The sequence below is a fragment of the Patella vulgata genome, chromosome 3, assembly GCF_932274485.2.
Source record: "Patella vulgata chromosome 3, xgPatVulg1.2, whole genome shotgun sequence".
Lineage (NCBI taxonomy): Eukaryota > Metazoa > Mollusca > Gastropoda > Patellidae > Patella > Patella vulgata.
The window spans coordinates 43,363,107-43,390,976 of NC_065881.2; the positions used below are offsets into that span (position 1 = coordinate 43,363,107).

Sequence of the window (27,870 nt, forward strand, 5' to 3'; positions counted from 1 at the left end):
CAGAATAACAGTGAAACACAGCATTTGACAAGGTTATTTTATACTAAAGTTTTGCGTGAGTAGCGTGACGTATGCAGTGTGCACTTATTTTGATACCGACTGCTCTTGTTTTGCGACCGACTGCACTGATTTTGCGACCGACCCCCCCACATTTACGCCCCTGATTCCAACTGATATGGTATCCTAACTAAAGAGAGAATTGGTATTTAATGCCCACTTGACACAAACTAGATCATTTTGGGAGTAATATATTGTAAATTTTTATTGAATATTTTATTTGCGAGTAGCGGTCTTTAGAAGTGGGAGAAACATAACAATTCTGCACTAACACTCTGCACTTGGTAACTCATTTTTTGAACGCTCACTTCTGGAAACTGGGTTTTAATCAATTTGGCAGTACTCTGCTATCTTACAAAACTACAATAAGCTACTATCAGGAAACACATGATTCTTCATTATTGTCACAATTAAATACTATACACTTCTGTTCAGTCTTTGATATAAAACCATTAAAGAAATCTTTAGCTGTCATTGGATTCTGGTAAGTTATCTTTCTAAAACCAACCAAACCATCCTACAAATAATAATTTGAAATATAGAAATGGTTCAAACCTACGAAGGTAAATTAAAGTGTATCACAAAAGTTCTTTATTTCAACATTTAGTTTTCTAGTTGTGAGAGACAACTGAGAAACCCATGTGTAAGGATGGTGGCTATAATCCTATTGAAGCTTAGAGCTAAGTCAGATATCTGCAAAGTAATAACATTTAATGACATATGAAGGCTTTATGAAAGGGAATAGGCACAAAATTAAATTATATAAATTGATAACAATGGGGTTGGGATAGGGATAGCCCCAACACAATTTATTTTTTAAGTTAGATACATGTATTTGGATTGATGAAGTCAGTTTTGGGGTGTACCTGTGAAAAATATATGTCACTTGATGGTATCCATGATTCTAATATAAAATCATGTGGATTTAAAGGAGCTAAATCGCTAATATTTTGGACCTAGAAATTGGCACAAATGAGTCGCAACACATATGAATTTATATAAACCGTTTTACATTCAATCGTGTCCGTTTTACTGTGAATTGTCATCAGTTATGTTCGGCGAAATACACCAGAAGTCTCAACAGCAAGTCAGTTTCTAGCATCTGGTTATTCCAGTCAACACCGATATTATTTATTGCACATGCTCTCCAAATAAGAATATGATATCACTGTTTGACATGACTTGTGGGATATGTCTAGCCTCGTTCTTTGAGCACCTTGTTACAAATGGTGCTGAAATGCATTATGGTACACGATTCGTGTACCAATGGTAAAATGTTTATTTTGTCTTAAATATTGGATATCAGAAGACCATCTTTTCCAGGTAAGATCACAACACCAATGCTTATTTAAATTGCATAAAAATTTGTGTTTTCAGTGTCGAAGATTTTGGATGATATTGAGTTACGGACTTTGCTCCTTTAAGATACATTATGGGAGATTAGATAAAGAGCTGGCAGTTCTCACTATAATTGTTAAAAAGTAGATAATGTAAAGGGAATTTGCTGAAAATTTCAGTCAAATTGATCCGATTGACTTTGAATTTATACAGTGTTTAAGGTCATGAGACGAAGAAACCTATTGATTTTCACCGATTTCTGATTCTTACTGCCAGAGTTATTGCCCTTGATCACTTTGAAACACCTTGTGGATGCTCTCGAGGCTAAAGTTAATATCTGATTGACTTTAAATTTATGCACAGTATTTAAGGTCATGAGACAAAGAAGTCTATTGATTTTCAACAATTTCCAATAATTACTGCCAGAGTTATGGCCCTTTATGACTTTGAAAAATCTTGTGGACACTCTAGAGGCTAAAGTTAATATTTGATTGACTTTAAATATATACACAGTGTTACAGGTCAGGAGAAGCCTTTTGATTTTCAACGATTTCCAATGACTACTGCCAGAGTTATGGCCCTTGATCACTTTGAAAAATCTTGTGGAGGCTAAAGTTAATATTCGATTGACTTTAAATTTATCAGTAGACGATTCCTATTGATTTTCAATGATTCCTGATTATTATTGCCAGAGTTATGGCCCTTGATCACTTTGAAAAATCTTGTGGACACATCAGTAGAAGAATCCTATTGATTTTCAACGATTTCCGATTAATATCGCCAGAGTTATGGCCCTTGATCACTTTGAAAAATCTTGTGGATGCTTTATGACCATAGTTATTATCTGATTGTTTACGCCTATATATAATCCTTTCGATTGACTTTAGACTGATACACAGAGTATAAGGTCTTGAAACGAATAAGTATATTGATTTTCAATGGTTTTTGATAATTTGAACAGCTAAATCCATGATATTAAATGTTTTGTATACTAAACGTTAGCATGGGCCAAACAAATTCTAATGGTTTTCTGATAATTACTAAATGAGTTGTTACTCTAAAATCAGATTTTAGTGTATTATAAATGTTTCATTACTGACAAAAGTAAAAATATGCGGCAACTCTTGTTGATTGCCCAGATTTAGCTGCTGTGGGCATATGTTTCGTTGCATGGCAACCTATCTTTTGATTTAATCATCAATGAGCGTTGAGCAGCATATCAAATTGTAGGCTAGCAATGACATTGAAAGTTGATTATGGTCTGGATAAGTTAGTTAAACATACATTATGCAAGAGCTAAATCTGCCTATTTCAGGTCTTTCTTTAGGCCTGAAATGTTATCTAAATTATTAATTAGACATTAATTAACCAATCCAGGCCATAATCAACTCTAGATGGCAGCGCTAGCCTGCGATCTTTAGTGGATTGTAAGCCGATTTACTGCATAACTTTCCATCTCAATAAAACGATTAAATGGATAATCGAGACTATGCTGTTTATCGTACTGACTTTAGTAATGATGACCGAGGCTTATAGGAATTTCAGTCGCTTAATTCTCGGTTCATAGTGGATCAATTTGAATGAAATTTTCACCAAATTGCCTTTACATTATCTAGTTTTTAACTATTATAGTGAGAACTGCCAACTCGTTACCGAATCTCCCATAATGTATCTTTAATATCTAATTAGTGTACAATATTGATTACAACCATTGATCTATAAATGTTTTATAATATCAAACAATGTATGTTAGATATATTCAATTTGATAATTCACCACTATTAGAGTTTCTTACCTTGCACTTTACCAATAAAATGTTTTCTTTCTGATAAAACCTAACACTTCCAACTGGTAAATTTTTAAACTTCGCTGGTAACAAATCTGAAAAATAAAAATATTCTGGTGGCTAAGAGGTCAGTTTATACACACATGTACATTTAATTGTTATTGTCCAATGCATTAACATTATGAAATACTTGTAAAGACATTGTATTAAGTATTTATATTCTGATGTCAAGGTTAACCCAGAAAGCAGGAAGATGTGGTATAGTTCAATGAATGGTGGTATAGTTCAATGAATGGTGGTTTATTTTAATTTCTACTTTAAGAATTTGCTTAAATAAAGTTAGATATTGTATAGAAGGAAAACAAAGACAATATTTATTGGGCACAGATTTATCTATATGCTAATTCTTTTTTATAATCCATTAAACATCACAATGAGATACAAACTATTATGTTTAGCAAAATGTGCTAGTGAGTGTGTCAAGTTGACAGTAATGGGAGACAACTCCATTATTATTATTGGTCACAGTTTTTTTGGGCTACCAGTAGGGTGCCCCATACATTAAACATCAACGCTACCTGATTTCTGCTCAATAATGTACATTCATGTTGCATTACATAACATATGTAGCTTTTAATAGACTGCTTTGTTCATGTGCCCACAATATTTGTAAATTTTCAAGGCCAGTGGAGTTGCAAGCTTTTTTAGAAATTAGTTGGGTTAAACCAGCCTTTTGAACTTTCTCCTACAGATAGACAGCGAGGTAAAAAATCCTAATTCAGAACACCACGAGCATGGCAAGTCAACAAATGTTTTAAGAACCTTGTAACATAAAAAAAACCATGAATAGTCCTCTATTCTTAGATGTGTAAATTCTATTAAACCAAAACGTGACACCCCTAACGGTGTAGTTAATAAAATAGCAAATTGAAAAATAAACGGTACATTATTTGATAGATGCATAGACATGCTTGACTGTTTATAGGTCAACACATGCTACTGCTCTTTCACATGCATTGGAATCACTATTACGTAATCACTTTAGAGATTTCCATCTGTTAAGTGGGGTCAACTTGCATTACCTGTGTAAGGTACTGTACTATTGGTATGATTTTCATTGTAAGGCACCTGTTCACCAACTGGTTTTAAACATTTAAGAACAATGGTAAAATGTGGACATAAGACTACAATAATCATGTATAATAAATAAATCAATTTAATGACAAGGATCATGGTATTAATCCATTGTAAAAACTAACCATTGAATTATCAATTTTATGTAGTGCTTCCAACTTTATTTAGAGCATATCTTAAAGAACCATTTTAATCATGTCTGAAAATAAATCTTTGTATCCAATTCTATGCTAAATTACCTCTTGTATTATTCGGATCGACTATGTCACGTAATTTGACTTTTTTGTTCCTCCACATTGTATATACGGGAATCTGAAAAAATAGCAATAAATGTATTAGGTAAAATTTGAAATACCAGGTTTGTAAGAGCTTTTATGTAAGAGCTTTTAATATGGTTATTCAAGCAAAGACAATAACCTGGTCAATTAACATTAAAAATGAAATGAAATGGGGTTTAATGTCTTACTGTTCTGCTCCAATGGGCTAATGAAGACGGGCATACGCCATATACAGTGTGCTATGAGGGAAATTTTGCCAGGGCAGCGGCACTGTGGCCTACTCTAATATCGAATTCCAACTGCCCAGGGATTTTTTACTTGCGTGCCAATGTATACACATGACCTCGTTTTTTTGTCCCATCCAAATGACTAGACAGCTGTCCTTGTCAGGCTCTCTGTCCTGCACCACTGACAAGGGGGAAACCACATTGGAAAATCCCGATGAACTTTCTTGGCCAATGCAGGGATCGAACACCCGACCTCCAGACTAGCACGCCAGCGTCTTACCCACTTAGCCACCGTGACCCCCTTGAACCATAACAATATTCACAATTATAGTTGCTGGCCAGAAAGATGTCTCCTGTGCATCTCTTTTAGGTTTTGTAGTTTATCATCACTTTCTGCAATGACAATGATCAAAAGCACAAGAAACAAAAACAGCCATTACATACCAGAGAAGAAATGGCTCTATATCGTTGGTCTATATCGATGCATGTGTTATTTTTCCAATCTAGTTTGCCTATCCATTTAGTTATTTTAGGTGCTTGTAGAAGAAACAAAGAACAGAAGTATAAACTAAGTTATAATGTAGATATTGTTTCAACTAAGGGTAAAACACATTCATATTTCCATTAATTTAATTTTCATGTTAGCTGAAATGTACAGTCATTTAATTGCAATTAATGAACTCTGCAAATTTCATCTGATTCAGTCAAAAACTTCTTAGTGTTTGCATGTACCCCGGTACACAAAAATTGAGAATATGATGTTTTAAGGAAAGGAAATAACCCTGTAAATATTTATCGAATTTCTATAAAATCAAATAATGCACATCTTTATGATGTAACAATAAACCTCAGTTACTGTTTGCATGAACGAACTGGGGTACCATCAAAATGAAATTAAACAGTCCTCAGTGCAATCCACAATATACTATTCAAAAAAAGTAGGGGATATTTGATTTTGGGGGCATAATACTAAAATATGCAAATGACTACGAAAAAAGTCACTATAGAACCTAACAGAAGAAACATTTCCAGTTACATGTGACGCCCAAACGCACCAATAGCTACCGCATGGAATGCAGGTGATGCTTGGGATCATCATGGGGGTCCAACCCAAGATTTGCACGACTCTGACTTTGAATGTTACAGTCATTGTGGCATTGAATTCCAGGGTGGAAACATCAGTTTAATTGTTTTAGTGACCAGAAAACAAATTTTGATATGCGTCGGCTTACCCAAAATGAAAGGTTACGTGCCCTTGGCATGCTACAGATCGGCACAACACAGGCGGTTGTGGCGCGGACGATGAATGTTTCTCAGTCTGTCATAAGCAGGCTATGGTCCAAATACCGTGATACACAATCTGTACAGGACAGACCACGCTCAGGTCGACCAAGGGCGACAACTCAAGCCCAGGATCGATTTATCCGTACCTTGGCCTTGAGAAATGGTGTCATCACAGCAAATCAGATCAGCGCTCGTCTTCAAACAGACACTGGTGTGAGAGTGAGTGGCCAGACGATTCGGAATCGACTGCATAGGGGTCACCTTCGCGCCCGACGTCCTCGCGTGATCCCTTGTTTGAGAGATCATCACATTCAGGCAAGACGTCGTTGGTGTAGGGATCGTCAACACTGGGATAATCGACGCTGGAGCAATGTGATGTTTTCAGATGAGTCAAGGTTCACTGTTGATTTTTTGGACAGACGTAGGAGGGTGTGGCGTCGTCGAAACGAGCGCTTCCAAGACATTAACGTCATCAGACATGATCGATTTTGGGGTGGTTCTGTTATGGTGTGGGGAGGCATCACTGTTGCTGGAAGAACGGCTTTACATGTCGTTGCAGGGCGTGTTACAGGCCAGTACTACCGGGACAACATCTTGGCAGTCCATGTTGTGCCGTTCGCACGACGTCATGGCCGCCGTTTCATCTTCCAGGATAACAACGCAAGATGTCACAGGGCCAGGATCGTTACAGGTTACCTCCAACAACAGAACATCACCACATTACCTTGGCCAGCACTGAGTCCCGACCTCTCCCCCATCGAGCATGTCTGGGACATGCTTGGACAGAGGTTACGTCAACGTCAACAACGTCCTGCCAATGTCCAAGAACTTGCTGCTGCGTTGCAACAGGAATGGGACAATCTGGACCAAAATGACCTTAGACGTCTCATTAGGAGTATGCCACGTCGGATCAATGCTTGTTTGGCAAACAGAGGAGGATTTACCCGTTACTGACTTGGTTGTGATGCTGTGGTAACTTTGCTGTTTGACCCTGGGTATCATTTTACCCTTATAATGGTCAGTCTGTGCCTTACTTAGTCTAACGATCATTTGGAATAAATCGATGAATGTGAACTTCATTTCATTTTGTCATTTGTTTCTTCGTCAGTTTCATTAGGTGACTTTAATAACACTTAAAAATCAAATATCCCCTACTTTTTTTGAATAGTATATATTCTTATTTCATTGTATATGGTTCAATCGTTTTCACCAGATTACTCTTGTAAATTTATAATAAGGTTCATTTTTAAGCAAAATTAAGTATAAAATCTTTTTGATAACAGATTAAAAACTGACCATATGTAGCTTTTGATGCATCTTGCTGTTTTTCTTCTTTACTTAGATTTGGCAGATCACAAAGACAATTAACTAACTGAAGATATTAATTTCAAACTTAGTCCATTTTACAAACTTATGCAAAAGGCACTTTTGTTGCCTCTATAAATTGTCTCCATTAGACATGTGCATGATGCAGGGTATTCTTATATTTTCTGGAAGATATGATCACACTTACTACACCTGCGAATAGGTGTACTCATTCTGACATTTTTGTTTTTAGTGGTAACACTTATACTCTCACTTTCTTTTACTTTTATATTCTCTTAAATTTGTACTTTCAGTGTCATATGGTCATGTTGTGTTTGAGCTGTATATATACATTTGTAAGCAGTTTTCCTGCATTTCTAATGATCATGTCTTAAGGTATATTTATATTATCAATTAATCATGCACATTTGACATTTAAGCTACACTACTCTAATAATTTGAGACAACCCAATGACTCATGTAACAATTCTTTATTTGATATAATAACAAATACAGAACGAAAGAAATAAGAAAATGAATAGGGATAATTTAAAAATACATTATGAAAATGCTGCTAACTTTAAGGCTTGTACTTACTATTTCTCCTCCTAAAACTGCTAAATGATTACATAATTCAACAGCTGTAATTCTGTATGGAACAGCTACTTCTTTTTGAAATAATACAGGTCCAATATCAAACCTATAAAGAAGAAAAACATATGAAGACTTAAATCAATTTTCTACACACCCATTATATTGTTTGCAGTTTGAAAGAAATATAACTACTGGTTGAAGCATTTTGAAGAAAGAAGAAACAGAAACTTCTTCAAATCAATAAAATATATCATCCTAAATATGTTCTGAACACTCAGTATCATAATTATTGTAGAAAATGATGTAAATACCTTTTAGGTTTAAGTTGCATTATTGATATTCCAGTAACTTTATCTCCATTTAATACTGTATGAATAATAGGAGCTGAACCTCTCCACCGTGGTAATAAACTTGGATGTACGTTTAATATGCCACTGAAGAGAGAGGGAGAGAGAGAAATGGGATTTAATGTCCGTTTCAGGACTAACATATGGTTCAATTTTATTTCAATAATTTGCTTGCCCGTCTTTCAGCAGTGGGAGGAAACCTGGAGGACCTGGAGAAAAACCACTAGGTTGGGCAGGCGAGGAATCGAAACAACACCACTAGACCACTAAATCCCCTATGCCACTGAAGCAATGATATTAATATTTTCTGTCTTTATATATTGGAACAGTAGCAAACATACTAAACAGCAAAAAAAATGTCAGTACGATTTCAAAATCAGAGAGGCACTTTAATCAAATCATTCTAGAAAACGACTTACTAAATGGATCAAAGCAATTTTTTGTGAACAGTATGTTGACACATTAGTGATTAATTCATCACAATTCCAAGATATTATGAGAAGGTTTAGAGTCTGTACACAGTCTGTACATCAGTATCTGGTATGTCCACCGCGAGTGTCAATAACAGCAGCGCAGCGTCTGTACATGGAGTGGACCAGACGATTGATGAACGCCATAGGCACCTGGAACCACACACTCAGAAAGCCTGGCGCAATCCATCAGCTGTGTTTGGTCTTGGTACAACATTATTAAGTCTCCTCTGAATTTCATCCCAAAGATGTTCAATCGGGTTTAAGTCCGGACTAAGGGCTGGCAAGTGCATAACGTTGACACCGTTCTGCTGTAAAAAGTACCAAGTAAATCTGGCGGTGTGGGCACGGTCGTTGTCATGCTGGAAAACGTTGTTTTGATGACGTGCGAAATGTGGTATGACGTGGGGTCTGAGAGCTTGATAGATGTAGCGCACTGCTGTGATGCCGCCTCCTCTACCGATTCCACCCCAAACCATTATGCTTGGACCTCCCCATGAGTCTCGTTCCATGACACATTGGTCAGAATAACGCTGACCACGTCGACGCCATATTCTGGTCCTGCCATCTGCAGTTGATACACAATACCGACTCTCATCTGTGAACAGAACAGTTCTCCATTGCCTGTGTCGCCAGTTCTGTCCACGGTAAGGTGTTCTCTCTGGTGAGACGTCGGCGAACTGTATCGGTACTGATGGATCTTCTGTGTGTTCTCACTGTCTGATGTGCTGTCTCAGATGCCTGTGTGAAGGGATTCTGCAAGTGCTGTCACACAACATGGCGGTCTTGTCAAATTGTGGTAACCCTTGGTCTACCAGTTCGGGGGCGATCATCTGTGGTGTTGGTGGCCCAAAAGCGTTGCTGAAGCCTGTAGATGGTCTGAACATTGACCTGGAAGTGATTAGCAACGGATTGGGCAGTGTGACCTGCGTCGAGTCTTCCAAGTGCCTGGTTCCTTTGAGCTGTCGTGAGTCATGGCATGCTGCCGTCATTGTAGTGTGAATGATTCAACCAGGTATGGGGGTGCATTTTATAGCATGTGCAGCATGAGTTACATGAAACGGTGAACAGCATGTGCAGCATGAGTTACATGAAAATCATGGAGAACACATTACCATCTCAAAAGTCAGGTTGTGTTTTTGAGAACTTTTCCTGGGTTCAATTCTGTGTTTGGGAAGGAGCCTTATTGCTCAGGTAAAGTTGAAGATGTGGTCACAAATATACAATAAAAACATTTGGCAAGTTTTATGCAATGTGTCTATTCAGAGTAACATACCAACCTGACGTTACTTTGCTGCTTAGTATATATATCACAATTATTGTACTAATGTGATCAGATCGTAAAAGCAACTGTATTCAATGACAGGAAGTAATATAAATTTATTAATCATCTTCCTTTAACCCGTTGAGTGCGTAGGTCGTTATATTACGTCCTGGACAACTGCCACTCACTGTGTGTAGGGCGTAATATAACGCCTTGGAGGTATTTTCCCCAACCTATTCTTAGAACATAGTACATAGTTCTTCGTCACTTCGTCAAATTAATTACACAATAGGGGGTAGTTAATGTTTTTAAAACGTCACGCTTAACAGGTTAAAAGCAGGCTGATAAAAAAAACTAAAAAAAAGATTTTTTGCGACAAAAATATGTAGGCACATCATTTGTAAATAAGTGTGGTCCAGTTTTTCTAGCCTACCTGACATGTATTTATTAGACTTATGATTAAATCCCACAAGCTGAGTGGTCTCTTAAAGAAATATTTCTTAATAACACATGTTTATAATATATGTACTAATTGTACTTACTATGGAAAATTGTTTATAACAGAAGCTGGAATTAGACGACCAAAAGAAGCTAAAACACCAACATCATATTTCCCCTTCTCTATGTTAACTGGCCAGTCATGTATCTTCAGATGGAATTGTACAGCATATTGTCTGATGGCGCTCTAAAAAGAGAGAAATGAAATGTTGAAAAATGATTCCAATAGTACATCAATGGGAAAACAAGGTTATTTTGGGGGGAAAGATATACAATTTTAGAGATACTTGCATAGGAAATGAATTTGTGACAATAATTTGTAGTTTTAAAGTAAAATCAAAGTTGATTGTAGTACATGGAGTGCAGACTATGGGTCTATGTGATAATAACTTGAGTTATCTATATTTCATATTAATTTATATGCATGCCAAGCTCTTTAGCTGTGAGAATTCCTAATAATGGAATAACAGAGAGGAAATCAAATATTACCTGTCCTGGATTACAAGCAACTTCCAATTTATTAACTAATCTGTTTTTATCTTCCAACCTACAACATAAACAATAAATAATGCAACACTAACTGAAAAATGAAAATACAGGACAACAGACAATTTAAAATGTAATGTTAATGCCCTTCAAAAGAAACTTATATTGCACCAAAACTTCCAAATGAAAACAAAATGGCTATCTACTTGAACCTGCCACAGGAAATCATCTCTATTACAGATCCATACAATGATAAGTGGTACCAGGTGTTTAAAAAAAAAAGTAAGTCTTGTACATGACAAAGAATTACTTACATATAAAGCTTATCAAAATGAAATCACAATGTCAACTTATTTTTTATGCTTCTAGTTCTATCTTTCTTAGAGTAAGTTTAGCTCTGTTCAAAATTAGTACATAGACACATATGCGATCAACCACGGCTAAATGACACACATATTGCACATCATTTATTCCAGATACAGCACAAAAAATTCTTCATTGATTTGGGTTTCAAGGGCACAAAATTTGTTGATTCAGTAATTTCCAATTTCTTCTTTCTTAAAATTAATATTATAGCATGGTAACGTTTTGAAGATTATTATCTCTGCATTTTTGTTATACAAATGTTTATAGATCTATCTATACCAATTCATACTTCTTTGAATACAGAATTTAAATAACACAAGGTTGTGTTTCATTTAACCAAAGCCAGTTGAGTTTCAGACAAGGTAGTAATTAACTGATTAGTTTTTATTTTGATCTATGTTTGTTCATAAAATAAGCTTATCTCATTTATTTCAAATGTTTAAAAATCAATAATGATATTTAACAAAACTTACTGGCTTTCATGTAGTGATTTAAGTGTTTCTACAGAAAACTCATCTGTTCCAAAAAATAAAACATTCCAGGGTGGATCTAGTTTTTTCTTCACTGTGCAGAATGTCTTATCTTCAGTAGCTTTATTAAAAATATTTATAAGATTCTTCTTAAACAATTGATTTTTGGAACACGAAACAAAGAATTTGCTGAAGCTTGTTATATCATTTAAGATATATTTATATCTTGACCAATTCATTATATACAATTTGTTTCATGTCCTGAAACGAAAACATTTTCTTTATATTCACTATATTATTTTCTCCTATTGCATTTTCCTGACTTTAAATGATCTGAAATGGGGATCAACATTCCACTTGTCTGCATGAACCGGGCTAATGAAGATGGCAGCCTCCTATCAATGGTTCTTTTACGTGCACGCCAACTGTTCTTAGCCAGGCCCTCTGTTCTGCGCCACTGGCAATGGCAAACCAAGCGGGAATATCACAAGGAACTTTATTGATCAAAATCGGAATCGACACCATGGTTCCATTTATTTTCTATCCCAAAGTTTTAATCCCCCTAAATTCATTTGACTGTTAAACATACATTATGCAAGAGCTAAATCTGATTATTGCAAGTCTTTATTTAGGCTTTAGATGTCATAGAAATTATAAATCAGATCTTTATTTACACAACAAGCACAAAATCAACTCTGTAGACCCACGGATGGCTTGGATTCAGCTTGGATTTAAACAGGATTTCGTTGACTTATTTAATTTTAAATGGCGTCGTGAGCGGAGATTAACCGTGTTGACGTCATACTCTTGGATCGAGGCTAAATGATAGCGTGTACGAAGCGAGGCCGTTGTTGAGCGATGCCTTAACAAATGACATCTAAACTATTTAAAATGCAATAAACTAAACACAGATAATGACAAATTATACAATTCCTGGAGACCGTGTGATGACTAATAGAGACGGACAGGTCTTCTGTCTTAATAATATCAATAAAAATATTTTTTATTTCCCCAATAGGCACGACGCCACTGGTGTATACCTATAGAAAATAGTAGGCCTATAGATTTATCATAATTGTATTATAATATTATGTCCTATATTCAATTGATTTAATGCATGCCCAAAATACAAGTAAGAATGAAAATTTACCCTCTCACTCATTTTGTCCAATTGTTATAAAAATCCAAAAAGGTAAAACACAAATTCAGATATGATGACAGCAGACAAAAGACAGCAGAGATTATGTAGGTGGAGTTAACGCCTGTCAATCAAACGATCGCCCATACTAAGAATATGTGAAGATGGAATTCAATCCCATTGCTAGTCAAAAATTACACTGGTGATAACTATGTTCAGAATAAAGTAATTTGACTGAAATTTTCAATATATTCTTCTTTCATCATCTAATTTTGAACTGTTATAGCAAGAATGGCTAACTCCTTATAAAAATCTCCCATAATGTATCTTTAATCAATTGATGGCTTGTGTTAATCAACAAACTATCACAGATTTACTGCACCTTACAACAAAACTAATGCAATATCTCACCATGAGTATGACTGAAAAGTTTGAAATCCTTAATAGAAGAACCTAAATTAATCCTCTGAGGTTGATAACATTTATTTGCCCATGTATAGCTTGGCATAGAGTGGCAACATAGACACATGTCACTATAGTTATGTATGTACCATTAGTACTACAGCTATTAATAAATATTGTCTTCACCACATGGATTTCAAATCACATGGATGTACAGACATGAAAGGAAATCTTTTCCTGGCTTTTGATGGTGAATCACAAATTAATGATACTCCTTGGATCCATTATTGACAGATAAAAGTGAAGTACGCAAAAATGCTCTTAAAAGGTCTGGTTTCATCATAATCCTGGTGAGAAATATTATTCGGGCACTTAATCCAGGCCATACACAGTTGGAATTGTTCAGATAAATCTGATGATTGATGTATTCTTAATCTACACAAAAAGCTCTTCAAAACCACCAAATTTTAAGAATAAAATAAGAACACCAAATTAGATTCATATAATCGGCCTAGTAGTTTCGAAACATCGGAAATGGTAACCCCAAAAGGCCATATCTCTGTCAATATTAATGCTAGTATCATATAACTTTGCCGTTTTACATAGGTCTATACTATAACACATATTATATATATATACACATTGGTGAACACGTAAAAGAACCCTTGAAGGTTTGACACTTGAAGTTGGAATTTGAAATAAGAGTAGGCTGTAGTGCCGCTGTCCAGGCAAAATTTCCCTCATAGCACACTGTATGGCGTACGCCAGTCTGTGCAGAATAGTAAGATGTTGAACCCCATTTCATTTAATTTGTTTTCATAATTCTCTGAGGAATTCACCGAACAACTTCTGAAAATTTGGCCCATTTTTAGGGTGACCCGTGCAGTGAAAATTTTCCCTACAGAAAGTTGGACTCGACACGGCGAATGTGCACGCTTCAGTGGCTTGTCTCATAGTGATTTCTCGCTAACTACGCAGTATGATAATACTCAGCACTAGAGTCTATGAGACTATAAATAGCCATCGCACATGCAATTCTCCACACATCTATAACTACTACAGCCGTAAAAAATCTATTGTTGACGATTCTGAATAGCAGTACATTTCACTTTTTGGTTATTACAGCAGCTTGAGAAATTACGTTTGTTTTATTTTTTAATTTGCTTTATCATTAACTGTACTGTTAGGAGCGGCATCTTTTGGTTTAGTACAAATAATATCTCTGAACATGATACTAGCCGTAGTTTCATTTTACTTTTACAAGGTTCTTAAAACAATTATTGAGTTGCCTAACGTGCGTGTTTCTAAAATCAATTTCTTGTTCCAGCTCTCTGTTATGTTTCGTAAAAAAGTAGTCTTGGTTATCTCGGCCTGTCAATCAGATGTAGAATGGTCGGTAGACTGGTTAAGCGAGACTAATTTCAAAACAAGGGCACGTAACCTATTTTTTTACTCACAAGTACCCAGATGTTATGGCCGACACTCGTAATCATCTTTCAGTCTTTCAGTTTATTATTTATGGATGGTTAAATGGTCATAGCTTATTAAGTACAACATGGCCGTTTATTTAGTGACTATAAATGTGCAAAACTGATTTAAGACTTGGTGTATATATAAATATTGTGGTGTAATTGTCGAGATATTTGGAGATATTTATTTATGGTGGGTTATCCTACCATTTTACATGGAAAGACCAGATTAAGACAGCATTAGGATAAACTAATTCATGAAAAATATTGGGTGCAATATGGATAAATGGTGCAATATCTTTGAGATTTGGTTAAGGTAGGCTAACTTTTACAAAATTGCAATGGAAACATTCGTTTAAATTTTTTCAGTCTATGATTAAGAATTTATGCATTATTATTGCTATTTGAAAATGTCAATAATCTTATAGGTCAATTCTACTTTCGATTTGCAAACCTGACCGCGTCCGAATACCCACAGGAACAGTGACAGTGTGCATTTACGATACAATACTAGTACAAAAGCATACGCAGTTGGTTTACAAAATATCATTGACGACAAAAATTAGCTGTAGAAATATAGCCTGTCAATGTGGGCAAAAATCGTAGTCCTTATTAGGCTTAAACTTTTACATTTTAGCGTTTACACGTGATAAATACAACTTGCATGTTTGTATCAGCAGTCACTTGATTTCTTTGATAATATTACTCCAAAATTATCACATGTCACATAAAGTAAAGTCGAGTCGATTTAGAAATCTGATTTAAGAGGGGGGGGGGGGGCGAATGGTTAGCGCGTGCACGTTGCATCATAAGTCATAATAAAGGTTTGTACGTCATTGAGACAGCTTGCGTGGGTTTTCATTCCCCTATTGTACGTGACACCTAGTAGGGTCGCCTTTCAAACCTCGTGCTGGATTTTCCCCGGGGCTTCGGTTTCCTCCCACTGCTAAAGACCCCTACTGGCCCTACCCGGCCTACCCCCAACGTGGATGTTACCCCCCTCTCTCTCTCTCTCTCTCTCTCTCCCTCTCTTCTCTCTCTCTCTCGATCTCTCTCTCTGGTTTAAGAAGTGAATTCTGTGATATTTAAAACATTTTTTTTCTTTTCTAAAATTGATGTCTTTCAAGAACGTGATTTTTTAAAGAAATACAAACTGATCGGCAATAAATTTTCGCTTTCACATCATGAGTATGGAACTGTATGCAAAAGTAGCCGAGATTTTCGAAATTCACGGCACCAAAGAATTCGAGAATCTACTGCACCACGATCCAAAGTTCAAGGTCACAAGATGGGCCGCTGGCGTCATTGAAAACAACCACAGAAAATTATCATAAACATGTCAATATAGTTTTTTGTTTGTTTGATCAGCTCATTACAAAGATTACATGACCATTTGACACACTAGCCTGCAGAAATGTCAGATATGGAAGTGGAGGAGGTTTCCTTCCTCCCAGGTGAGTAGAAAAACGTACAAATTAGGGAAAAAAAATAAAGAAACTAGAAGTAGAAAGGGAAAGAAACTGTAAGAGAAAGAAAATGGTGAAAAAAAAAATATATGATCATAATATTATATAATGATAAAAACATCATAAAAAAAAAGAAAGAAGAGCAATATGTCCAATAATTGCTTATCAGTTTTTATTGTATATTGTATTTGGAGCTTAAATCACATCTGAGCAAAGACAAAGCCTGGAAAATCTACTGTCTGAGTCTTGGTAAATTTTAAACGGATATCTTCGATTATGAACAAACTACTTAACTTTGGTTATTATAAACTTACCTGTGTGTTTGTAATCAGCTCCCGTTCGATATAATCCATTGCACAACTAATTATCACAACGATGAAAACAAGTTCTCTCTTGAAAAATTGAAATATCACAAACTTTTCCCAGAGAAAAATACCAATATGGAAGATGGTTACGTCACTCTGCGGAAGATATCATTTCGTATTAGGGGTGACAGCATAGGAAATTCAAGTACAATTACGACAAGAATCCATGACCACTCGGACCAAAGACCATTCGGTTCAAGACCAGTCGGACCAACTGATAGACGACTCAGCCCAAACAAAAGACTACTCGGGCCCAACAGAAAGACGACTCGGACCAATAATAAAGTGTTGTTTTAATAAACTGATAATTGCGTTTGTTTTAATATGATTACTCGAACCAATAATAAAGTGTTTTTTTAATACATTGATAATTGTGTTTATTTTAATATGACTACTCGAACCAATAATAAAGTGTTATTTGAATAAATTGCTAATAATTGTGTGTGTTTTAATATTACTCGAACTAATAATAACGTGTTATTTGAATAAATTGCTAATTGTGTGTGTTTTAATATGACTACTCGAACTAATAATAACGTGTTCTTTGAATAAATTGATTATTGTATCCCAAATCGCAAAATATCGAGAACCACACTTGTAGTCACGTTTAAAAAGGGGCATTTAAACGTCCGGTCTTCGTATTATTATGTGCTGTTTATATTAACGCACCAAGGGCGGATAACTTGAAAACGTGTCTCCCCCCATATATTAACCCAGGGGTTATTAGGGTAGAACGGAATGAAACCACTGGGGATACCGCGAATGTGGAAAAAGTAAAATTAGGCTATCAGATAAGAACAGTATACCCGTATATGTAGAAACTGTCAAAAGTCTGGACATACCGAGTCTCATTGCAAGAGTAAATAAGAAAAATTAGATTGATATTTTTTTTGGCACCATTATTAATTAATTTTAAAACTAATCGTTGATTTATTTTCCGTACACAAAATTGAACTAAACAACTCTAAATATAAGAATTCCGTATAAGAATTATTTGCTTCTTTGTATTGTGATTTAATAATAAATAAATAGCATATTGTCTAGCCTTATAATATAATTTAATTGGTCCGACTGGTCTTGTTTTGATCCGACTGGTCTAAATCCGAGTAGTCTTTGGTCCGAGTGGTCTGGATACCTACGACCAATGGCATTGAGTTTGAGCGTTCGCACACATAACTACCCACATTCCTGTATTTAGTTACCGTCTTTTACATTCTAGTAAAATCTCTGTAGATTTTATAGCTTTACTTTTTGAAATATTTTGTTCTAATTATTTGATTAGCGACTCGGATGGGATAATTTACTTTTGAACACGCATGCCGCACAAACACAACTATACATTCGTTTTATGGGCTTATATCACACTTCGGTCAAAACTGTCGAATCGAGAATTAATGTTCCGCTTCTTACGGGGTCATACGGGCTTAGTAGCATTATATACCCACCCGGGCACCCAATAGGCACGCTGAGGGCTGCCGCAACAGCCAACACGCTTAAAGATGTTACTGAAGCGGTTATTATTCGATCGAAAGAATGCGTATAAATTTAAAATACACTCAGAGAATTCATAGGTAAGCTTCATGATCCTTGTTAAATTATTTATAACATAAAGAAGATAGGATATTTATTGTTTATATATGACTTTATTTTTACGAGTATCCGTGCAATCAGTGATATTTTAATTGTGAAGAAAATTTGATAGACTCCCATGGCGGTCAATGATTTCCATATAAATCTCCTATGTAATTGCCTTCAATTGATATTTTTCGTCGCCCAAACCCATATACGATCAAAATGATCACGCTGTCAAACTATCTTTCAATGCTAACCAACCCCTGCAACAGGTATATTGGATTCGACCAATACGTCACGAAGACATTGTTGACATCGACTCTGTCGAAATTACAAGTAAATTTTCAAATTTTTCAAGAGAGAGCTTGTTTTCATCGTTGCGATAATTAGTTGTGCAATGGATTTTATCGAACGGGAGTTGATTACAAACACACAGGTAAGTTTATAATAACCAAAGTTAAGTAGTTTGTTCATAATCGAAGAAATCCGTTTAAAATTTACGATGGTTCACACAGTAGTTCCTGAATGATATGTCTGTTCATGATACATCCCTCGTTTCTTATGTATGGTACATGTATGTGTAGTTCTATGTCCACCGATACAACTGTTTTGTTTAATAAACTGTTTAAAATGGTTATTGTTAATGGTTAAAGTACATTGTGATGATTGTCACCATCATGATTACGGGCCCGACTAATCACCGGAATTCATTTCCAATCACCGGAATTCACTTCGGAAACCCCCGATTCCTCCCACAAAACTAATTTATTTTAAATGTATAATACATTATAATGTAACGAATTAATATTTTGATATCCCCACAGGCCAAATAAAGTCCCTGTGGGTATATTTATTTGAAAGACTACCGGAATTCATTTCAATTCAAATATATGCATCATGGTTATGATAACGTAGGGCGCGTCATATTACCCAATAGGCCGAACTCCAAAATAACAATAGAAAACAATTTGTGTCGAGTTACCCAATAACTCCAAAATAACAACCAATAACTTCAAAAATATTGACTGTCGAAACACAAAATAACAATTTAGTATGAGTTTAAGAAGCGTCACTGGTTTTTGTTCTAATCGGAGGTTCACGGGAGATAACTCGTGTATGTGATTTTTGTTGACAAGAAACTTATGTATTCTTTCGTTGCAATTCGTTGTAACGTATTGTAATTAGAGATTGATTAATAGTTTATTAAAACAGTAATTATATGCATGAAACATATTATGGTATATATAGTGCAATAAACAATTTAATATTATAGCTATATTTATTTATTTATACTTGCAAATTGTGTCGATTGTCTCTTTCTGTCATCGACATCGTAACTTGTTTTGAAATAAATAAATGAAATCAATTTAAATAAGTTCCGCTGACAAATAATTGTCTTTGTTCAGAGTATTCTCATGTTATGATAGTTTATTATGTGGTGATTGTATGTTATTTGTCACTTTATACAATGACAATATTTACATTTAATGATTTGTAAATCCGATGTTTTGACCATTAAAAGGAGATTACTCGACATATGTGGAGAAAATATCGTAACTCGTCAAATTTGAGATGTTTTAAAACAATTATGTGTAGAACCTATTTGTAATTCATTAAAAAGCCTCTTTTATCAGCATTTCAGTCCTAATTTTAACTTACAATATTATTTGACCAAATAAGTGAGTTTTGTGGGAGGAATCGGGGATTTTAGAAGTGAATTCCGGTGATTGTAAATGAATTCCGGTGATTGTAAATGAATTCTGGTGATTGTAAATGAATTCCGGTGATTAGTCTACCCATATGATTACTACCGACCGTACTGTGAAATTACACTAACAACATATTATTATTGTATATAAAATTGTAGTAGATTTTATTATTTTTAAAAGATACCTTTGAAATATGGATTGTTTTGTTGTTTGTATTATAAACTTGTTAACCACTGTTTTTTTAGATTAGGGTATACATACAGGTATTAACTAGTGCCAGAAAAGATTTAAATTTTGCGAATATTATTGGAGATTTCAGAAAATCTTTAAATTCATTGTTAAGTCTTTTATATTATAATTGTGACATACATTTATCATAAATGTTCATGCTTAAAAAGAATACATATTATATTATGCAATTTAAAAAAGAAACAATAAGTCTCAATGGTGAAAAAAATATACTGATATCACACAACCATGAGTTCAGTCTAATCTGCAATAAAAGGATTACTTGTTCCATAGTTGTATAACCGCTATGGTTCTTCAATAACTAATAAGTCTGAAATGGATTTTCAATCTTTTAATTACTGGAACTTATATCTTACAAATTACAATTTAATACATACGATGTACATCTGCAGCACAGTGGATGACCGATGTAGCTGCTACTAAGTCGGGTGACCTAATGACTTGCCTATTGATGTACATTAGCCTTTTTATATTCTAACTATAAATGGAAGCTCAAGTGTTGACATCAAAACATATACTATATCGGATTATCACTGGAGACATGAACATAAATAAACCATAATGGATTAAATACTTAACTAATTAGCTTCTACCCTGATTGATAACAAACCATGACACATTAAATACTATCTAAAACTGACTAGTCATTATGCCTGGTCATAGTTGTCTGAGGTTTGTGTTTATGGTAAAGTCCACTGTCATAAGGTATTAAGGGGTGTAAACTAGAAATATTCAGATATTTAACTTTTTAAAATGAAATGGGGTTTAACGTCCTACTGTTCTGCTCCAACTAGGCTAATGAAGACAGGCATACGCCATACAGTGTGCTATGACGTACTGGAAATTTTGCTCGGATAGCGGCACTACATAACAGCCTACTCTTATATCGAATTCCAACTGCCAAAGGATCTTTTATGTGCACGCCAATGTGTACATGGGATCTCAATTTTTCATCCCATGCAAATGACTAGACAGCTGTGCTTGTCAGACTCTCCATCCTACACTCTCAGCCATCACCAGGACCAAACCCGTGACATCCAAACTAGTGAGCCAGCGTATTACCCGCTTAGTCACCGTGGCTTCCCATTTAAGTTTTTAATAAGATATGGTAAAAATCTTTTTATACAGTAAAGGATTATGGCCCCCGATTGTACAAAAATCGTTTTCGTTTTTAGCTTGTTCTCTATCCATCTCTTGCAAAATGTGGGCGTATCCTGCCTGGCAGCCGCTGGTCTTTTTTAGTTTTGATATCTGCTGATTTTGTTTCTTCTGGTTTTCTTCTTTTCACTGATCAGTTTTTTAAGCTTTTTAATCCGTCTTACCGTAGTTTCTGTTTTGAGGTTATCTAATGCCTTCTGGTTGATTGTCATGTAAGTCAGGTAGTGGCTCGTCTCTAGAGTGTCCTGTAGGGTTTTTAGTTTAACTGCAATCGTAGATGACAGTGTATATTTAATCTTCCTATTTGTTTGTTTCTTTGATTTATTTGGGGGGGGGGGGGCATTTGGCAGAGCTCTACATTTATCTTTAGATATTAGCAGGTGATATCTCAAAAACGTTGTGAACCACTGTCTGCTGCCCACGACTAAATACTTAAATCAATAGGGAATTTACTTGTGGTCTGTAACCTTACAACTTAGTGGCCTGTAACCTTACAACTAAGTGGCCAGCTGGAGTTGCCTCCCTTCCAACAAATGATAAGGCCCTCATGGTCAATAATTTCATTTGTAAACCATACAGTATTTTGTAAAGTTGACTAAATATCAGCCTTTGGAAGTTGGATCCTGGTGCATACAAAGATATCTATAGAATAACAGGTCTCAATATATGGACAGTAGACAGAACTTTCTGTCTTTCTTATCTTCAGAATTAGTAAATTACATTCCTTTATATTGGTTTTTCAAAAAATGGTCATATTGTCCACCTCTAAGTTGACTCTGTACCATAACAATTTTTAACGAAATTTAATAGGAACAGTATATTGTAATTTTGGGGAAATGTGTGGAACAAATATATAAGCTTACCTCCTTACTCCTGTAATAAAGGGATCATATCTTGATTGCTAATCTTCAAAGTAGTAGGTCATAAATAGTCCAGTATAGTTTACAATGAAATGAAATGGAGTTTAACGTCCTACTGTTCTGGTCCTATGCTGGGCTAATGAAGACGGGCATACGCCATACAGTGTGCTATGAGGGAAATTTTGCCCGGGCAGCGGCACTATCGCCTACTCTTATATCGAATTCCAACTGCCAATTAAGGGATCTTTTACGGACATACTACATAATTACATGTAGGCATACATCAAGTACATACTTTCTTATGTGTAAAAGTAGACCCACCTAGATGGCCAGCACCATTAAACATTCTCTGAAATAAATAATAGAATTTGATACCCTATATCCTTTTTAATATTAGATAGTTAATAATACTATACATATGTGTAGATGCCATCATGACAGTCATCGGCATTACCAGGAAGCGTAATTGAAAATTACTAAAACAAACTAAACAAGACTCAATAGCAACAACAAATTTTGTGAAAAGAAAAATCAAGTCTTTTTAGAAAACTACGGTGGCTGATTTAGGACACGCAAAAAAAAATATCTCGAGTGCTTGAGATACTAATCAAGCGCTTGAGATACTAAGTGGCACGATCGTGCCGAGCTTCGACATTATCTCGAGTACTCTACTTACTATCTTGAGCGCTCAACTTAATTATCTCGAGCACTCGACTTAACTATCTCAACTTATTATCTCAAGCGCTCGACTTAGTATCTCGAGTGCTCGAGATATTTTTTTTTGGCGTGTCCTAAATCAGCCACCGTAAAAAAACAAATATGCATTAGGTACTGGTAGGGTGGCCCATGCACCTACATAAATACAGTCAACCTCTGATAGTTCGAGACTACCACTGAAGCGTGCACATTCGCCGTGTCGAGTCCAACTTTCTGACAGTGTGATACTATAAATAGCCATGGCACGTGCAATTCTCTACAAATCTATCAACTATTACAGCCGTAAAAAAATTATTGTTGACGATTTTGAATAGCAGTAAAATTAAGCTTCTTGGTTATTACAGCAGATTTAGAAATTACGTTTGTTTCATTTTTTAAATCGCTTTATCATTAACTGTACCGTTAAGAGCGGCATCTTTTGGTTTAGTACAAATAATATCTCTGAAGCACTCAGGTTAGACAGGAACATGATACTAGCAGTAGTTTCATTTTACTTTTACAAGCTTCTTAAAACAATTGTTTAGCTAGCTAACGTGCTCATTTCTAAATTCAATTTCTTGTTCTAGCTTTCTGTTATGTTTCGTAAAAAAGTAGTCTTGATTATCCCGACCTGTCAATCAGCCCTAGAATGGTCGATAGACTGGTTAAGCGAGACTAATTTCAAAACAAGGGCATGTAACCTATCTTTTACTCAAGAGTGTCTGGATGTTATGGACGACACATGGAACCAGTTTTCAGTCTATTATTTATAGATGATTAATGGTCATAGCTTATTAAGTACAACATGATCGTTTATTTAATGACTATAATTGTGTGAAACTGATTTGAGGCTTGGCATATATATAAATATTGTGGCGAAATTGTCGAGATATATGGAGATATTTATTTATGGTGGGTCACCCTACCTCAGGTATAACAAAGATGTGTGTCATTTAGCTAGAGCTGGTATACGAAACAAACACTGGATTTAACGTTATAAAGGACATAGATACATGTTTGTATTGAATATAAAAATTAAAAACATACATTTAATAGTATAAAAAAATAAATATTGTAAGCTTATATATAAAGTATTAAGAAAGATAACACAACAGTATAAAAGACATAACTATTGAATATAAAAAGCACAAAATAATTAATATTCATGAGTAGAATGAGAAATATAAATATACACTAAACATAAATTTAATTGCTATAATGTATGAATAAAGCAACATTTGTCACAGCACACTCTATAGTAATAATACTAGAAAATTGTCAACAACATATACCAGTATATATATACATGTATATATATATATATAATGTAGCTTAATAGATAAAATCAATAACTAAAACTGTGATACCAATGAATTTGAACTGTAAAGTAGATGTAGATCTAAGTAACCTTGTTAACATATTTGTGATCTTTACAATGCCCAAAATGGAAGAATGTAGTTTAATAGATGAAGGTAGGGCTGTTTGGATTAGATTTTGTGTAATTTGAACATAGTTTTTAAAATGTGATTATTTCCCCTTGGCTTAGTATGTGTGTCAACTTTTATAGAAATGAGCAAAGTGAATACTTTTATAATGGTACATGTAGATTTTTGGACCAGAATTCGGCCCCAAGTGCTACTTTTTTTTTTTCTAGGGGGCAACACTCCAATTAAAGTATGATCGACATTAAACTATATTTGATATAATGTCACAATTTCAATGTGGCTGCGATGATGTGATGCACGGTTCCTTGTTAATAGCGTGCATGTACTTGTTAAATAGAAATTAGTGATGTTAGTGCTTTTATAATGGTAGATGTTTTATCATTGAGGTAAACTCAGATGTCTTTGTATTACAAATTATTATTTATGTCAATGTCTAATTATAGTGGAGAGAAACTTGAAAGAGAAACTTATGTTTCTTTAAGATTAATTAGGTGTACTTTTGCAACCTAAAAACTGATTTTTAATTGAATAATTAAAGTTTAAGGTCCACTTGACACAAACTAGGTCATTTCGGGACTAACATGGTTCAATTTTATTTCAATAATTTGCTTGGGCGTAGGGGTCTTTAGCAGTGAGACGAAACCGGGGGACCCGGAGAAAACCCATGAGGTTGGACAGGTGACCCTACTCCTTGTCACGTACAACCAGGGAATTAAAATTACGCAAGTTGACTCAATGACAGACCTTATGATTCAGCACGCACATGCTAAGCCTCGAGAAGAAAAAGATTACCATTATGTATGCAAAATAGTTTGAATTTGACATGTCAAAGAAATATTTTAAACAGAGTAATACAAAGATCAATATAACTAGTTATAACATGTGTGAACAATGTACTATTATAAAATATTGTATTTGATTATAAGAAGAATATACACATGTATAGATCTCTAGGTAAGAAAAATGTTCTCTATAATGATAACAAATGCAGAATCTTTTTATACGCCCACATTTTCATGTGGACGTATATTGTCGTCGCCCCTGTCCGTTCATCCACAATTTGTTTGTGGACATTCTACAGGTCACAATTCTTATCCGATTTTGACGAAACTTGAAATATAGGTTTATCTCCAAAAGATTTCGGCTGCTTTCGATATTGGCATGTATCGGATTGAAACTCCATGGATTATGGCCCCTGTTTGTACGAAAAATCACGTTTTTAGCTTGTGGACACTATAGAGGTCACAATTTTAATCAGATTTTGTTGAAACTTGAAATGTAAACCCAAAGATCTCGGTTCCTTTCGATATTCGCCCATATCGGAACGTAATTTCCTGAATTATGGACCCTGATTGTACGAAAAATCACGTTTTTAGCTTGTCGACCCTATAGAGGTCATAATTTTTATTCGATTTAAAAAAACATATTATTATATCACCGTTACACCGTAAGGACGGCTCAGTTCGAATTTCCTGAAAATCAGCCCAAAATTGACAGACAAAATGGCCGCCGTTCGTTCTCAAATAGCGTAAAAATATGGTATATCAAGGTTGTGGACCCTATAGAGGTCACAATTTTTATCTGATTTTGTTGAAACTTGAAATGTAAGTTTATAACCCAAAGATCTCGGTTCCTTTCGATATTTGCGCATATCCGACCATAACTTCCTGAATTATGGCCCCTGATTGTATGAAAAATCGTGTTTTTAGCTTGTGGACTCATAATTTTTATCCGATTTAAAAAAACGTATTATTATATCACCGCTACACCCTAAGGATGGCTGAGTTCGAATTTCGTGAAAATCGGCCCAAAATTGACAGACAAAATGACCGCCGTTCGTTCTCAAATAGCGTAAATATATGGTATATCAAGGTTGTGGACCCTATAGAGGTCACAATTTTTATCCGATTTTGTTGAAACTTGAAATGTAAGTTTATAACCCAAAGATCTCGGTTCCTTTTGATATTCGTGCATATCGAACCGTAACTTCCTGAATTATGGCCCCTGACTGTACAAAAAATTGCTTTCTTTTTAGCTTGTTCTATCTCCATCTCTTGAAAATGTGGGCGTATCCTGCCTGGTAGCTGCTGGTTCATTATTTTATAAAAAATGATCAAAATCTAATGTGAAATATTTGTCTTATCTCCCAATATATTTTTCTATTTGCCTTGCGGATATGACAGTGTTATGTAAGTGAATCAGTATATCCTTGTTTTGTTTATGCTTATCTCATATTTCTGACACACCTCTGTCACCTCAATACATATCGGTATATATATATATCGGTAATCTAGATAGATTTGAATCCTGGTTGGAAAAAGGTAATTTTTGGGGGGACCTGGGTTTATTTTGGAGACAAATTAAAGAGAGAAGAACATAAGATGTAGGTGTAATGATCACCTGATGAAGATGTTAGCAGATATAATTTCAAGGTACATGTACCGTAACGAATTTGAAGGAGAAATGTTTAACAAATATATATAGTAATGGCATGGCTGATGAGTGTTTACTGGGAAATTAAGGGTCTGACATTTCTATCTGCTCCTATTATCCCTTTATTAATACACTAGCAGGATACCCGGCTTCGCTCGGGGGTCATAACTCCGCAACCGGAAGTGGTAGACTAACGCCACCTGGCCTATGTTACTCCCCGGTCCGAGCTACCCCTATACCCCAAATTTCAGACTAGGGGCAGACCTAGTGTAGCCGCCAACCCCGAACAGACAGGCTTCGCTTGCGGGTGATAACTCTGAAACCGGAAGTGGTAGACTAATGCCACCTGGACTATGTTACTCCCCGGTCCGAGCTACCCCTATAAACCAAATTTCAGACTCGGGGCAGACCTAGTGTAGCCGCCAACCCCGAACAGACAGACAGACGGATACCCGGTTTTGCTGAGGGGGTCATAACTCCGAAACCGGAAGTGGTAGACTAACGCCACCTGGCCTATGTTACTCGCAGGTCCGAGCTACCCCTATACCCCAAATTTCAGACTCAGGGCAGACCTAGTGTAGCCGCCAACCCCGAACAGACCGGCTTCGCTCGGGGGTTATAACTCCGAAACGGGAAGTGGTAGACTAACGCCACCTGGCCTATGTTACTCCCCGGTCCGAGCTTCCCCTATACCCCAAATTTCAGACTCAGGGCAGACCTAGTGTAGCCGCCAACCCCGAACAGACAGACAGACAAACGACAGTCACAAATATATATATATATATATACTAGCAGGATACCCGGCTTCGCTCGGGGGTCATAACTCCGAAACCGGAAGTGGTTGACTAACGCCACCTGGCCTATGTTACTCCACGGTCCGAGCTACCCATATACCCCAAATTTCAGACTCGGGGCAGACCTAGTGTAGTCGCCAACCCCGAACAAACAGAAAGACAGACAGACAGACAAACGACAGTCACAAATATATATATAGATAATGCTAA

At 35.6% G+C, this 27,870-nt stretch overlaps 2 protein-coding genes across 7 annotated transcripts in view; one reads left to right on the forward strand and one right to left on the reverse strand.

The window, feature by feature from the left end:
- Positions 1-235: 235 nt before the first annotated feature.
- LOC126815466 (methionyl-tRNA formyltransferase, mitochondrial) lies at positions 236-22,641 on the reverse strand. Of its 5 annotated transcripts, none has more exons than XM_050541127.1 (11): positions 22,614-22,641; positions 11,908-12,025; positions 11,072-11,129; positions 10,627-10,769; positions 8,315-8,437; positions 8,007-8,109; positions 7,401-7,476; positions 5,265-5,356; positions 4,555-4,627; positions 3,191-3,276; positions 236-574 (listed from the first exon to the last, which is right to left on the reverse strand). In XM_050541127.1, the coding sequence occupies exons 1-11, from the start codon at positions 22,636-22,638 to the stop codon at positions 434-436; spliced, it is 1,038 nt and encodes a 345-aa protein (XP_050397084.1). In that variant the 5' UTR covers positions 22,639-22,641; the 3' UTR covers positions 236-433. The 5 variants fall into 5 exon arrangements, with proteins under 5 accessions (XP_050397084.1, XP_050397081.1, XP_050397080.1 ...); XM_050541124.1 differs by lacking the exon at positions 22,614-22,641 and adding an exon at positions 16,068-16,154 and having other exon boundaries at positions 11,908-12,165; XM_050541123.2 differs by lacking the exon at positions 22,614-22,641 and adding an exon at positions 15,544-15,607 and having other exon boundaries at positions 11,908-12,165.
- The window catches only part of LOC126815459 (endoplasmic reticulum aminopeptidase 1), a 50,283-nt gene continuing 38,558 nt past the window's right edge, over positions 16,146-27,870 (forward strand). Inside the window, exon 1 of one of the 2 annotated variants that reach the window (XM_050541109.2) lies at positions 16,146-16,367. In XM_050541109.2, the coding sequence (XP_050397066.1) occupies positions 16,328-16,367 (40 nt within the window). In that variant the 5' untranslated portion in view covers positions 16,146-16,327. Of the gene's footprint in view, positions 16,368-23,187; positions 23,920-27,870 lie in introns of those variants that run through there. The other variant, XM_050541110.2, reaches the window with a different exon arrangement.